This window comes from Schistocerca americana, chromosome 7 (assembly GCF_021461395.2).
Source record: "Schistocerca americana isolate TAMUIC-IGC-003095 chromosome 7, iqSchAmer2.1, whole genome shotgun sequence".
Lineage (NCBI taxonomy): Eukaryota > Metazoa > Arthropoda > Insecta > Orthoptera > Acrididae > Schistocerca > Schistocerca americana.
Genome location: NC_060125.1, coordinates 129,622,671 through 129,639,402, shown reverse-complemented (window position 1 = coordinate 129,639,402; position 16,732 = coordinate 129,622,671). Strand labels below are relative to the sequence as shown.

Below are 16,732 nucleotides of genomic sequence, written 5' to 3'. Positions count from 1 at the left end.
GGAATGGAACAAAGTGTATAAACATACTGTGCAACATTTATGACACATCTGTAGCATCTATCAACATAGGAAAAAAACAAGTGTGAATTTCCCATTGGAAAAGAAGTAAAGCAGGGTGATCCTGTATCCCTGAAGTTATTTATAGCAGTTCTCGAGATGGCTATGTCAAAAATGATTTAGAACAACAGAGGAATAAGGATAACTGGTAAAAGGCTCACCAACTTGAGATTTGCTGATAATATAGTGGTCCTAGCTAACAGTAAGATGGAAATGCAGTCCTCTATAAAAGACTTAACAGATCATTGCCAGGCAGTTAGACTTAAAATAAATCACTCCAAAACTAAGGTAATGCTTAGTAAGTGGGTAGCTGCAGGACAAGTCCTAAACAATGTTACAGAATAAGTTTATCTGGGGCAATTAATTGACACAAAAGGAGATTTGAAACCTGAAATTTTTCATCGAATTAAACTGGGTTGGAGGGCTTATGGAAGGAATGCAACAGTTTTCAAATCTGACATGCCAGTCTACATAAAGAACACAGTTTTTGATCAATGCCTTATCGGTTTTAACGTACGGGTGTGAAAACTGAACTTCAAATGAATTTTTCAAAAGGAAACTTACTTAGAACTGCTCAGAGAGCTATGGAAAGGTCAATGTTAGGTCTCACTAAGAAAGATCAGCAGAAAAGAAAAGACATACGAGCTATAACAGGAGTAAAAGATATTATAGAACGGGTTAAGGCTCTAAAATGGCAGTGGGCAGGACATATTGCACGAAAGGAGGATGGAAGATGGACAAAATCAGTTTTTAGAGTGGAGTCCCAGAGAAAAACGGAGACCACCTGATCGCTGGGATAAGGAACTCAGGAAAGTTGTGGGCTTCAACTGGCAGAAGACAGCAGCGGACAGAGATGCATAGAAACACCTCTTAAAAATTAATAACTTAAAGAGGCTACATCTTGTATAGATTGAATTAGCTGAAAAATAAATAAATGAGGAAATAATGTCTACTGTAGAACTGTCAAGATTTTTGTGTCCCTATACTGATGAGAATTTAAACAGGAATGGGCATATTTTGGAATTCCTAAAACAACATAGTTAAGCCATATTTTGCACTTCGAATCATTGCAAATCTTGGGAAAGAGAGAAATCAGTAAGTTAACATATTTAGAGCATTTTCATTTAGAACCAGCTGCCTCTATCCTCACTCTACCTTCCTCACAAAACATTCAGGCACATGATCATATTTGCATTCTTATAAAATAGAATGTTCTAAATTCTTTTACCCAATCTCTTTTTCATAGTGAATCCTTTATACTCAGCTTCTCCCTATCATTGACACTTTCTCCTATCTTTATTTCTCTCGCTCTTCGTTACTACAGTCTTCTCTTCTGCCACATTCGCTGTCTCTCTGTCCCACTGCCAATTGTCTTTGTCTCCTATTGGCACTCACTCTCTTTCTTGCTTGCTTACAGCCTGCGGTCTTTCTCTTCAACCACCATTGTCTCTTCTCCACACATGCCCTTGGGGATGGTTGGCTCAAGGTTTTGACCCCTAGACTATAAACCTTCTGATACGCGAGTATAGGGGATGGAGAAAGTGGGCAAACTCTTTGTGTTCAAGTTCGCCAGTCAGGACGGGGTGTCCTGATGCCGCAAAGCCCACCTACGGTTTCCACTCCTCTCTCTCTCTCTCTCTCTCTCTCTCTCTCTCTCTTTTTTTTTTTTTTTTTTTTTTTTTTTTCCCCCCCCTGCTACTATCTCCATCCACCTCTTTTTCTTTTTTACTGACGCGGTTTCTCACTGACCTTCACTACTTCCACTCTCTCAGGCTCCTGCTGCTATTGCCTTCATCCATTTCTCTTTCCTACCATCACTGTTGCCTTCTCCTCCTCTGTCTCCATCACTCTACTACTCTCTTTCAGCAAAAAGAAAAGGTGAATATGTTTGCATACCAAAATTTTTTGTTGAGAAGGTAGAATGATGTTTGAGACAGCTGCTTCCTCACTTTTCTGTCAGTCTTAAAGGAGTGCAAACTCACCTTTTCATATGTTCCAACAGAAGCAATTTTCAGCTGGTTCCCTTCTCCCCCCCCCCCCCCCCCCCCCCTCCCAATTACAGTAGGGTCCGCTGCTTATATAAAATGAATTATGTAGGTTAGTAAAGTTTTGACAGTTTGCCAGTATACTTCGAAACATGTAAACAACAAATGAGTATGCATAATACAAGGCTAACATAAAACTGTCTCCCATCCAACGCAAGTTCACTTTGGACTACTTTACATTAAAATACCAATATTATGAAAAGAACAGATTGCCACACACTATATCAGAGATGTTGATTCACAGATAGGAAAAACAAAAAGACTGTCAAACAAGTAAACTTTCAGCCAAAAAGGCCTTCATACCACTGTCTCTGGCTGCCGATGCCAGATATTTTTGGCTAAACCTACAGTATACCAAAAAATGCTGTGTTTGATTTGAAAATACAAAGAATTTTGGATGATAAAATAATATTTTATAAGGTGCTGATGTCACCAGGTGACACCACTGAATAACTTCCAGGTGAAGACCACCCGTTTGGGCACAAAGGGCCCATTATACACAGATATCAAACCATACAGATTTATTGGTGGAAAAACACACACACACACAGTTTGGCTACGTCAGAATCCTTGCCATGTGTTCACTATGTCATTTAAAACTAAGAGGGGTATTCGGAAAGCAAGGTCTCTTTGGTCATGAAATGGAAACCATTGTAAAAATCAAAAATGTTTTATTTACAACAGTTAGCTACACCTTCCAGCTACTTCTTCTCTACATAGTCACTGTCCCAACTAAGACAACTGTCATAGCGTTGTACCAACTTTCCAGTACCCTTGCCACAGAAGGCAGCTGCTTGTGCTTGCCGTCAATTCTCTATACTGGTCTGCAGCTCATTGTCTGTGCCAAAATGCTTTCTTCATAGCCAGAGATTCATGTCAGCAGAGCTGAAACTGAGGGAGAGGCAATTATGGGCTCTATTGTGGGTGATCAAACACTTCCCAATTGAACAAGCCACAGGAGCATCTTCATTGCCCCTGCAGAGTGCGCCTGAGAACTGTCATCAAGAAGGAAATCCATGACAGTTGTATTATGTGGGCTGCATTAAATCAGGCAAAATCTCTCGCCAGGCTCACACACTTGGTAGGAGACACTATTTACTAGGCATCCTTATGTGGTCACTGTGCTCTCAGAACTGAAAAGAGCAACGTGACGCAATCAACGGGGATACAAGAGACGTTGCTCAACACATCTGTGCAAAGCTTCATAACTGGTGCTTTTATAAGCTGCCTAAAGCCTACCCTAGAATGCACATAATGCAAAAGAACCAACTGATTTGCTTAGTTTCCTGATCTGGAGGAAGTGTGTAATGTTTAAATTGTGACATCATACTTAGCAATTCTTCTGATAGGCATAAAAATGTTTGCTAGGCCAAGGGCTATCCAAACCACTCGATCCCTTATCTCTGTGCCAATAGAACCCGAGATATGACCTCCAGAAAAATCACATTTTCTTGTGTGGCTTTTTTGGAACATAGTGGTACCATGCACAGATCAATATGGAATAATGTTCTGGGGCCACAATGATGATGACCATCTGGGGTAAGTCAACTTCAACAAAGAAAGTGTTCATTTCTCTAAACAGTGTTGTAAGAATAATATGTGCTGCTCACCCACAGTCATCTTGTAGATATCTGTTTAAGGAGTTAGGCATTGTGACCACTTCCCTCATCAAGTTTGTTGCACATAATCGACCACAGTTCAAAAGTGACAATGAGATACTGAATTGCAATACCAGAATAGACCATGACATTCATTACCTGACATTAATTTAAGGGTTGCACAATGCTGTCACCAAAATTTTTGATCACTTAACCAGTGGAATAAAATGTCTGACAGACAGCAAAGTTAAATTTGAAAATAAACTGAAAAAGTTTCTGCTTAACAACTCCTTCTATTCTGTTCTGTAGAAGAATTTCTAATGTTGTAATGTGTAAAGGTGATAGGCAAAAAATATTAACTCACAACAGTACTACATATATGATCAGTATGTAGCCATATTTACATATGTGTGTGTAATGTGATTATAAAATGACTCATTCCACATTATTACGAGTAATCATACAAATGATCCACAAAAACATGAAACCTAAGGTCATAGCAATTACAAACAGTTCCTTTTTCATGCGTTCAAAGATGATCCACATTTTTTCAACAAAATCATTGCAGGTGATGAGTCATGGTGCTATGGGCAAGATCCAGAAAGTAAACAACAGAACAATGGGAAACAATGGAAGTCACCCAGCTCCCCTCTACCAAAAAAAACTCTACAAGGGAAATCGAATGCGAAAATGATGTTGATATATATATTTTCTTTTCCTCTGAATTTGTCCCTGAAAACCAGACAGTAAACCAACAATTCTATTTGGAGGTTATGAAATGGCTTCACAGAAGTTTGTTGTGAAAACGTCCGGGTTTGTGGGATTCTGGTGTGTGGTTCCTGCATCACGACAACGCTCCCGCGCACACGGCTCTCAGCGTTCGCCAGTTTTGGCCTCAACAAAGACGACTACCTTGGCTCATGCGCCCTATTCGCCGGATTTAGCATCCTCGGACTTCTTCCTATTCCCGAGGATGAAAAGAGACTTGAGAGGGAAGCGTTTTGCAGATGTGGAAGACGTAAAATGCAATGTCATGAAAAAGCTAGCAGGTATCAAAGAGGATGAATTAAAAGGTGCTTCGAACATGGAATTAACGTCTGAACAAGTGTATTAATGCTTATGGAGAGTACTTCGAAGGCGATTAAGGTTGTATTTGAACACAATAAAGCATATGTTTTCTAGAAAGAAATTCCGGTTATTTTTGGGTCCCGCCTCGTACATTAAAGAAATGTAGCTCTCAAGTGCTGACAATAATGACTCTGCTGAACAGTGAATAAAATAATATGAATGAATGGAGTTTCAGATTTTTAAAAATATGAAGGACAAAAAACGTAACTAAGACTCACAGAATCTAAGATCAGTGTTCTCTATCTTTGTGGATAGTTAAGGAATATTTTATACACAGCTTTATTTCTGGGGCATTTACGTCATGTACACGGATTACATATGCTACATATTTATCTTGTAACCATTACATAAGTGGCAGGGAAGGTTTCTTTGTGCACTCTCTCTCTCTCTCTCTCTCTCTCTCTCTCTCTCTCTCTCTCTCTCTCTCTCTCTAAATCAAAGCTCAACGTCAAAATAATTTAGGAAACTTTATTAGTATGCTTAGGAAACACAGCTCACATTTTGAACAGTTACTTCACTTAAGTACAAGTTCCTAACTGAAAATGGGAAGAAGTCCAATCCATGACAAGCTGCACCATACTCTCCATTGTTTCGTACAACTACAATACCACCTTTGAATTCAGGATAGTAGGAACCTATCCTCCGAATAGCAACTTCACCAGCTTGTGAGGGCGATGAACCATTACGTAGCAGCTCAACTGCAAGGAAGCTGGGGAAAAAAGGACAAGTTTAATTTTAGCAGGCATCATGAACACCACATAATATTTACATGATGAAACTTAGACCCTGTACCACTATTTTTGAGTGCAAGTCAATAAATAATGAGGAGTAATTTAAATAATTTAGGTGCAAAGGCGACAACTCACTGAAAGCATTAAGTACTGACTTGTTGAAAAGTGCTGACTCAACGCTTCTGCTATTCAGGTTTATGCAGTAAATTAAGAACAGATCAAGTTAGCAACATTAAAATTTGTCTACGAAGCCCAGAGAAAAGGGAACACAGCTTCTGAATGATAATAGTGCTAAAACATAACATGGCTAGTGAATATAATGCAGCTTTGAAATTTTGTTTCTGTCTGCATACATCCATGAATGAACTTAACACATCACTGAAGATGTATGGTGAAAATATTCTTCCACCATCAACCACGTGTTACAGTAACTACAGTGAATAAAACCATTGACAATGCAGCTGCCACCATTTGACTACTAAATCATGCTGCTTTGTGTCGGATAGACATGCAACATTGGCACTGGTGAGCCCATTCCGGCCATAGACTGGGTGTTGTGTGCAACACATGATGACTTGGAGGAGTGAACTGGGATGGGTAGATACAAAACAGGAAGGGGAGATGGCAAAAAGAGAGTGTGCTGCAAAAACAACTCCCATCTACATAATTCAAAGAAGTAGGTGTTGGAGGAGGATCCAAGTGACACGAGTTGTTAAGCATCGAAAGCATATAGGAGTCAACCATATAAAAATAGTCAGTGAAGGCTGAAACCAGTAATATTGTATTGAAATTGTTGTGATTGTTGCAGAAAGTAATTAAAGTTCTTAGCAAGAAATTCAGCATAGTAGGCAAGGGATTTCTCGGCACTACAGACATGGGTGGCCAGACTGCATGGAAGTGATAATTTGTTGTGTGAAAGCTGGGAGCTATCAAAATACAAATACTGTTGATGGTTAGACAGACATTTAAACAGAGCCATCATCAGAGAGGTCACAGTTGTGATGAAATAGGCCATGTATCGAACATTGACATATAGGTTTTTTTTATGCACAAATGTTGGCAGACAAAAGTCATTTATGTGTAGAAATTTATTGTCATGGGGTCATATAATTTGTGCTTTATATTTTTGTACATTTTTCAAAGACAGCATGTTTTCTTACATGTGGTAGTTACAGGCACTTATATATTTATATATCACATCTAAGAAAGCTGTTTATTTGTAATCGAGTCTTAATATACTTAGATAATGGCACATCTTGTGTAAGAAATAGAAAAGTCAAATCAGATTAAAAATGAATTCACTCAGATGCAATTTTTTCTGAAACAGATTTGAATTTTGTGTGTTTATAAAAATTGGTTATCTTGCAATAATTTATATATCAGCAAGTAGCCTAACTCCAGACTATTATAGATTCTGTTAAAATTGGATAAAATGCAAGTCTCAAATTCTGATTTTACATCTTACATCAAATTTTAGAAACATGCTCAATTCACATACACAGCAATTCTCCCTTTAGTTTTGAATTTTTGTAACACCAAAACAATATATAAAATTAAAATGTCATGTTCACAAGAAAATAACGACCAATCCAAATAAACTATTGTAAAAAGGAAAGCTAAATTCAACTGAAATGGAAGGCTTTCATTGCACATAAATTGGGAAACGTTAGCAAAATATTAAAGTTATTCTGTAATTTTATTTAAATTTTGACAACCATCAGTTACACTAATATAATAAGTAAGATCATATGTGGAAAGTATACTGGCTATGTGAAAGTGCGACAAGTTTGGTGCCCAGAAGGTGAAATACTGAAACTCAGAGAAGTTTAAAACTTACTTCTGCTTTTTAAAAAATATCCATAATGCTAACACTGCAAAGGTGCTGTTCAGAACCTGGAGGAATAAGTAACATATTCTCAGCTTCATGGAGATGAGCAAGAACAAAGGTAAGTATTTGCATTCCCAAACTTTCTTGGGTAAAATCGAATTTGTGGTGCTAAACTCTCACCAGTTGTGACAGTACATACATGCATCGGCCAAGAATTTGTGAGGTCACAAGGTCAGTGTGCAAGAAGAAGTGTGGGAAGCATGTTAATCAGGTAAGAGGGAAAGTGTGGAGCCTTTTGAGGAATGAGAATAGGGTGTCATGGTTTTGTGTCCAAACAATGAAGATACCATCAGTGAATGTAAACCAGATAAGGGATTGTGATTTTGGGTACTTGTGAAGGTTCCCTCTAAATGGCCCATAAACAGGTTAGCAAAGGAGGGTGCTCCCATGCTGCAAAAGGAGAAGTGGTTGTGTGTCAGGATGTGGATGTATAAGGAGTGATGTGGTGGGTTTGGAATCAGAATAACACTGTTTGGAAGCAGCAAGGTAATGTATAAAGGGAGATGATGTATCTGAAGGTGGTATCAACAGTAACAAGTAGGGATACAAATGATAATGAGGCGGTGTACTGTTTGCCCTGGGGAGAGCAATATTTATTCATATGGAATTACAAACAAAGCAATGAATTAAAACTTTTATGATTCTTGAAAGACATACGTAAAAATGCACAGAAAAAACATTTATTATTCAACATAATTGTATTTAAAAACAATATCAATTTATTATGTATATTACACTTTATTCTATGTTAAAAAATATTAGTAACTGTGAAACAGTCAAATGATTTTATGTAATTACTTACTCTGGTGTTGATCTTGGATGAGGGTGGACATGAAAGACATTGTAAGTGTAATTACGTTGCATTTTTGTTAAATATATGTGTTCATTTGCACATGTGTCGATCAGCCGAGAAGCTGAGAAGTGATTCTTCTTGATGTTGTAGCTCTCAGGGGCACTCTCGGATGCTCTCTGTGTGAGGCACCTCTGTGAGCTGCAGCACATGATGGGCACATGCACAGTATTACGCTGACATCACTTTGCATGTGGCACTTGCACAAGACTCTAGTTTTACTGGGGACATGCGGGATTTTAGTCTGCATCTGGTCTGGGCAGAAGCTGAAGGCTGAAGGCCAGCGTGAGGCTATATAAGTAATGAATCTGGAAAGACAGAATCAGCTGCATGTGCAACAGCACTGGATGCAAACGGAGGTGCCCTACTATAGGAAGAGATTTAGGCATTCTCGCGTGATGTTCTATAAGGCCATTGGTGCTATAGAGGTTACTACAAGTGGTAACGTCTGAGTGCAACAAGGCTCGTCAGTATTTTGCAGGTGGGTTCTGAATTTTGCATTTACGCAGAAAGATACACCTCAGCATGGTAACAGCTGGGTCACTGCTGCAATTGTGCAGTATCCTGGTGATACAGTGAAAGCCACTGCAGGTCTGAAGAGTTTTAACAGTAGAGATGTGATTGCCTTCTTTTTTTTTAAGTGAATGAGGCGTTCATTTGCACAAGTCCACACAATTAAAGGCTACCACTTGCATGGAACAAAACACGACACACGCATTAAAAAATAAAAAAGCAGCACACTGGTGCCAAACATGGGGTGTTAGTGTGCTGTTTTTATTATGTATTTTGTTGTGATCCATTCTGTACATCAAGTAGTGTGATTTAATTGTGTGTACATGTGCAGTTCATTAAACTGTATGATTTGTAGACACATATATGTATAATTACACATCAAATGACGCCACACGCTCTAAACTTCCAACAAAACTTATCATGGGCAAATTACACAGTTCTTTTCTTTAGTAGGTCTAATATTTGAAGGTTTAATGCAGCAATATGAAACATGTAGAAAGCGGTGTGAGGCACCATACTAGCTCGTATGTTAACAAAATATCTCAAGTTCGTTTTGCACTGCAATTTCATTGAAATTAATATTGCTTTAATGCCATGGGTTTGCGTAGAGAAATATTCGGATATGGCATGTTTATCACTAATCATTTCGAAGTACGTTAATTTATGTGAATTTACATAGGGGGAGATAAAAGATACCCATTATGTGGCAACCACAAGATTTTAATAAAAGCTGCTATTAATCATTGAAAATGAATTAAAGTGGCACTGAAGTTAAATAGTATAATTAAAGTGTCCGCCTGCTTAGCTGAGCGGTTACGTGCTTGCCTCCCATGCAGTGGGCCCTAGTTCGATTCCCGGCTGGGTTGGAGATTTTCTCCACTTGTGGACTGAGTGTTGTGTTGTCCTCACCATCATTTTATCCTCATCGGCAGCACACAAGTCACCTAACGTGGCATTGACTGGAAAAGGACTCGCACTCGGCAGCCGAACTTCTCCGGATGGGGGCCTCCTGGCCAGAAATGCCATACGATCCTTTCATTTCATATAATTAAAGCGCAAACTTTGTAAGTTATTTCTGCAGCTCTATGCTGCTTAATGCGGGCAATATTCAAATAAAATGTTGCAGCCGTGCAAATGGCTGACAACAATTAGTCCTATGCTCATGCTATATTGCATGTTCCAATTCTACGAAAAATATGTTATTAGTTTCCTAACATAAAGGGATGCTAAAGATATACAAATGAGCACATATATTTAACCAAAATGCAACATAAGTACACTTGCAATGTCTCTCACATCTATACTCATCCACCATAAAGAGCAATTACATAAAATGATTCGACTGTTTCACAGTTATTAATATTTTTAACACAGAACAAAGGATAATATACATAACAAATTTAATTTTGTTGTTTTTAAATACGATTATGTTGATGATAAATGTTTTCTCTGTGTATTTTTATGTACGTCTTTCAAGAATCATAAAAAGTCTCAATTCACTGCATTGTTCGTAATTCCATATGAATAAATACTGTTCCCCCCCAGGACAACTAATACAATGGGAATGGTTGAGAATCAGTAAAGCATGTGGTTTATGTAACTAATATGGGAGGTAAAGCTGCAGGCACTTGGTTGGAAGTGTTGATCAAGTAGAGCAGATATTTTTCAGTGGGAGCAAAGTAACCAGCACTAATGAGACATCCAGGATTGTTGGGGTTGTGGATCTTGGGAAACATTTAAGAAACAATGGAATGTAAATAATATGAAAATGATAGTGCTACTCACCATGTAGTTTATGTTGTCTATTTCCCACAAACACCTCGTTGGCCGAAAGCTCACTTTCTGACAGTTTTTTGTTTTGCCTATCTGTGACTCAGCATCTCCACTATATGGTGAATTGCAACTATCCTTTTCATAACATTGTTGGGAAGCATTTAGGTACATGTGCAGGTGGTGTTATTGGGCTAAGGAGGAAGATGGACACTGGAGACTGATTCTAGGATAGGATTAAGGATTTTAGGAGGGATTGGAGGATATGCTGGACTTCTGGGATGGGATCACTATGACAGTGCTTATAGGTCAAAGTACTCTCTGTAATTGGTCAAGGCAGTAGTGAAGCCTTTCTCTGTGTGAAGGATCTGTCTTGGGGGTTGAGAATGGCTGTTATTTCCTGTGCTGAGAGGCTTGTACTCCTGGGAAAGGAGGAGGAGGCCAGTTGAAGGTAAGAATTTCCCAGAAAGTTATCAGGGAGTGGTTAGGCAGGAGGAGCGAGAGTGTCATGTTTGGATGGTGGTATGAACATGGAAAGATTCAGGGTCAGGATTCAGTGGGGAAAAAAGTGTTTCTCTGCATTGATCGAGAGGAGAGTAAGTCTTTGAAAAGTCCAGCATGATTGAACTTGAGTGCAGGACTGAAAGCAAGAACTTTCGATAGGAATGAAACTTCTGTAGACATAAGGCTTCTGGTGGACAGTTTGTAATAGTGTTTAAGTTCATTTAAGCTGTAAGTTGAGAGGGAGCTTTGGTGGATGTGGAAGATGGAAAAGGTCAGTAAGGCTAGATTTGGGTGCAACGAGGGGAATCTCTGAGGTTGGATGGGTATTGGTACATAGTGGTGCTTTCAGATGGGGATAAAATGTCAATAAATTGACAAACTTTAGGAGGTGATGTGCTGACTGCTCTTTCACGTGTTGGGGGTCAATGGCTTCAATTTAGGAGATAGAGCTCAATAGTTGGGATTTCACAGTAAAACTACCTTGCAGAGAGAGAGAGAGAGAGAGAGCAGAGGTAGTTCAGGGATGACTGTGCCATGGAGATGTGTTTCTCTAATATCAGATTAGTGAGGGATACTGGCAACATTCTGATAATTCACAAACACAACTATACCTTCATGACCCATTGTATTGGTTACTGTGATTCCACCAAATGTTGTTGATGAGCAACACCTCCAACCAACTAACCAACTGCCCACAGCCTTGTCTCCCAAACAAAGACATCATCATCATCATCTTTCACAAACTTTCAACTACCACCACTCTATTAACATCTGGGTCCCTGATGTGTTAACTCTACCTTCCTATACACCACCACCACCACCACCACCACCTTGCCACTTTAAAATACTACCTCTCTCATCCTTCCATCTTCAAACCCACCAACTCATTCCTTATGTATCTCACTAACTACAACTTCACACATAATTACTTCTCCTTTGAGGAGTAGATAAATGAACAAATCTGCAGTATGGCCATGGGCACCTCCATTGCTCCCTCCAATGCCAAACTGTTCATGGGCCATCTAGAGAAAACCATGTAGCCAACCAGAATACCAAAAACTCTTGTCTGGTTCAGATTCATTGATGATGTCTTCACAATATGGACCATGGGGCAAGGCAACCTATCCCCAATTCCTGCTCAGCCTCAACACCTTCTCTCCTCACTTCTTCTTGGATGTTGACTTTCGATTGCTCCAGCCCAACATCTCGTCACCATATCAAGCCCACTGCCTATTTACAGTAGCTAGAATTTAATAGCTGCCATTCCCTCCACACCAAAAAATACACTGGCCATCTATGGAAGATGCATCTGCAGTGGGAAGAAATCCCTTAAACTTCCTGGAAAATTAAAATTTAGACCGAGACTCAGTAGAGCACTTGTCTGTGAAAGGGAAAGTCCTGAGTTCAAGTCTCAGACCAGCATACAGTTTTAATATCTCAGGAAGTTTCATATCAGCACACACTCCATTGCACAGTAAAAAATTCATTAAAGAAATCCCTTGCCCCTAAGGCCTTCACTATCCATCAATTAATCCTAGCAAGCATCAAGTGTGTGTACCAGAGGGAGGGAGAAGGTCGGGATGACAAAAGGGGGCAACTTGGCCCCCTCCTGTAATCTGGGTACAGCCTTTTTATTCAGTATAGAAATCTCTTACTATCTACAACTCCACTAAATTGCAGATCTGACATTGCCGACCAAGATGAGAAGTACTGCAGCTTTAGCAATCACTATATCTTGATTTTTCGTAGTTGTCACACTGTTCATGGGAAATTATGGCAATACCTTGGTGCGGTTGCTGTTTCGGTGCTGGGTGGCAGTCAAGATAGATACATCCTTAACATAATTGCTCCGAAATGATGTCTGCAATTTTTATTGTCACTGCCTTGTTCAGTCCTGACTGAGCTGCGGAAAGGAGCCAGTCTAACATCCGGGAGCATGGATCTATTGCCAATCCCAACACAATAACAAAAGGCAGCACTGCATGTGCCAGTCATCTGTCCTCAATTCCCATAAGGACGCCCTCTCCCTTGATGCCCACCACAATCACAACAGTATATTACCATTTGCCTGGATAGAAAGAAAACTCATAAAGGGCTGCTGTTATATTGTATGTTGTAATAGGACAAGTTGTAGGGTAGTTAATGAATGCTTTGATAGCACTAAAAGTTTAGCAGATTGTATATTACCCAATCCACAATATGTAATGGAAAAAAGGTAGAAAGTATAGTTTTTCTTAGTTTCTATCAGCAAATTAAACTGTATTGTTCACTTATATACTGAATCAACATCATTAACATTATTTCAGATCATTTAACTGTAATTAACAGAAAGTTATAATTAGTTAGAAGACCTGATGATGTGAATTAACACATTGTTGTAAATTTCAGCAGGATTTATCATTTCATTTTCATGACTGCATTATTACATTCCCATAGAAATGTTATGAAAAATATCTATGTTGCAATTAAAACAATAATTAATTAGCAAAATTTGTAAATTTCAATTTACCTAAAAATGGACTTCTGGAACATTTATCAGTCATCTGATGTATTTAACATGACTTGTGCACTTTATGTATTGTGTCAATAATGAACAACCAATTACATAAGTTGTAATTATCTTTTTCATTAATGATTCTCGAACATACTGGTGTAAACACTATTGATTTTCAGTCATTTTGATGCTATGAAATTATCATACAGAACTTTAACCTGAAATTCCCTTTTGGCATTTTGTACTGTATCTCAATAAATATCAGGAATAAAATCCAACGTGAAATCAAGATGTAATTGATGATTTTATGAAAGTTATTGTTATTGTAACTTCATAACTGAATTCTACACAAAAGTCAGAAAAACAGTATTACAAATGTATTCAGAATGAATCATCATTTATTATCTATAAAACTGTACTAACAGTTTGTTGTACATTATTAACTTCTGATTATGAATCAGTAAATGTACTTGTTTTTGACAACAGGCTAAAGAATATACATTGTTAAGATAGGGTATACATTGAGCGGTGCAAAGCACTTTAAGTCAGTCACAGTTTGGCCAATGTAATGTTGCAAAGTCTGTAACAGTTGCTGTGTGAACACCTTCGTGAATGCTTATGGAAAATACACCGGTTGTTAAAAAGGATTCATCAGAATTAAAAGGATTCATGTTGGAAAACATTATTTTAACATTCAAATTTTCATCACATCTGAAATCCAGGCATATCTGCAATATACATCTCCTAATGGACTTTATTGGTGGAGGAGATTCGTCATTTCAAAGTTAAGTATTACCCTGCAAAACCTACATCACTCTCAAAAAAATGGTTCAAATGGCTCTGAGCACTATGCGACTTAACTTCTGAGGTCATCAGTCGCCTAGAACTTAGAACTAATTAAACCTAACCAACCTAAGGACATCACACACATCCATGCCCGAGGCAGGATTCGAACCTGCGACCATAGCAGTCCCGCGGTTCCGGACTGAGCGCCTAGAACCGCTAGACCATCGCGGCCGGCATCACTCTCATGCTACGATGAATCTCTTGTAATGAGAAGGGTTTTAGCCAGAACTGCAGTTGGAGCAGTGTCAGAATACATGTACATCTATATTTAATCCTATGAATATAATAGAGGGAAACATTCCACTTGGGAAAAATATATATAAAAAACAAAGATGCAGTGACTTACCAAACGAGAAAGTGCTGGTAGATAGACACAATAAAAGACACACAAACGCACACACAAATTTTGAGCTTTCGCAACCCAAGGTTGCTTCATCAGGAATGAGAGAAGGAGAGGTCAAGACAAAAGGATGTGGATTTTAAGGGAGAGGGTAAGGAGTCATTCCAATCCCGGGAGCGGAAAGACTTACCTTAGGGGGAAAAAAGGACGGGTATAGACTCGCACACACACACACATATACAGACACAAGCAAACATATTTAAAGACAAAGAGTTTGAGCAGAGATGTCAGTCGAGGCAGAAGTGCATGGGCAAAGATGTTGTTGAATGACAGGTGAGGTATGAGTGGCGGCAACTTGAAATTAGCAGAGATTGAGGCCTGGTGGATAGCGGGAAGAGAGGATATATTGAAGAGCAAGTTCCCATCTCCGGAGTTCGTATAGGTTGGTGTTAGTGGGAAGTATCCAGATAACCCGGACAGTGTAACACTGTGCCAAGATGTGCTGGCCGTGCACCAAGGCATGTTTAGCCACAGGGTGATCCTCATCACCAACAAACACTGTCTGCCTGTGTCCATTCATGCGAATGGACAGTATGTTGCTGGTCATTCCCACATAGAATGTGTCACAGTGTAGGCAGGTCAGTTGGTAGATCACGTGGGTGCTTTCACATGTGGCTCTGCCTTTGATAGTGTACACCTTCCGGGTTACAGGACTGGAGTAGGTGGTGGTGGGAGGGTGCACGGGACAGGTTTTACACCGGGGGCGGTTACAAGGGTAGCAGCCAGAGGGTAGGGAAGGTGGTTTGGGGATTTCATAGGGATGAACTAAGAGGTTATGAAGGTTAGGTGGACGGCAGAAAGACACTCTTGGTGGAGTGGGGAGGATTTCATGAAGGATGAATCTCATTTCAGGGCAGGATTTGACGAAGTCGTATCCCTGCTGGAGAGCCACATTCAGAATCTGATCCAGTCCCGGAAAGTATCCTGTCCTACACTCGTACTCTCTGCTGGAAGTATCACTTAGCCACGAAGAAAAATGATCCTAATCCTACCCCTAATGATCCAACTCCCCAAGACACTATCCAAATTGAACCCTGCCTGGAACAGTTCCGTCCTCCGTCACAGCGGGACCCACCTCCTCTTCCTCAAAATCACCCTCTCCAAACCTTCCAGGAATTTCTGACTTCCAGCCTTGCCTCTCAATCCTTCTTAAAAAACCTTAATCCTACTCCCAACATCACCACTGCTGAAGCCCAGGCCAGCCGTGATCTGAAGGCTGACCGGTCCATCGTCATTCTTCCGGCAGACAAGGGTTCCACGACCGTGGTACTTGATCGTCGGGAGTATGTGGCTGAGGGACTGCGTCAGCTTTCAGACAACACCACATACAAAGTTTGCCAAGGTAATCCCATTCCTGATGTCCAGGCGGAGCTTCAAGGAATCCTCAGAACCTTAGGCCCCCTACAAAACCTTTCACCCGACTCCACCAACCTCCTGACCCCACCGACACCCCGCACCCCTACCTTCTACCTTCTTCCTAAAATTCACAAACCCAATCATCCCGGCCGCCCCATTGTAGCTGGTTACCAAGCCCCCACAGAACGTATCTCTGCCTACGTAGATCAACACCTTCAACCCATTACGTGCAGTCTCCCATCCTTCATAAAAGACACCAACCACTTTCTCGAAGGCCTGGAATCCTTACCCAATCCGTTACCCCGGAAACCATCCTTGTAACCATTGATGCCACTTCCTTATACACAAATATCCCGCACGTCCAGGGCCTCGCTGCAATGGAGCACTTCCTTTCACGCCGATCACCTGCCACCCTACCTAAAACCTCTTTCCTCATTACCTTAGCCAGCTTCATCCTGACCCACAACGTACCAGGATGGCCCCTTCGTACGCCAACATATTCATGGGTCGCTTAGAGGAAGCCTTCTTGGTTACCCAGGCCTGCCAACCCAA

General features: G+C 40.0%; 1 protein-coding gene across 1 annotated transcript in view; it reads right to left on the bottom strand.

Annotated features, from left to right (window-relative positions):
• Positions 1 to 5,276: 5,276 nt before the first annotated feature.
• Positions 5,277 to 16,732, bottom strand: part of LOC124621903 (N(4)-(Beta-N-acetylglucosaminyl)-L-asparaginase-like) — a 144,478-nt gene continuing 133,022 nt past the window's right edge. Inside the window, exon 6 of the mRNA XM_047147397.1 lies at positions 5,277 to 5,537. Within this exon, the coding sequence (XP_047003353.1) occupies positions 5,309 to 5,537 (229 nt within the window). The 3' untranslated portion in view covers positions 5,277 to 5,308. The remainder of the gene's footprint in view (positions 5,538 to 16,732) is intronic.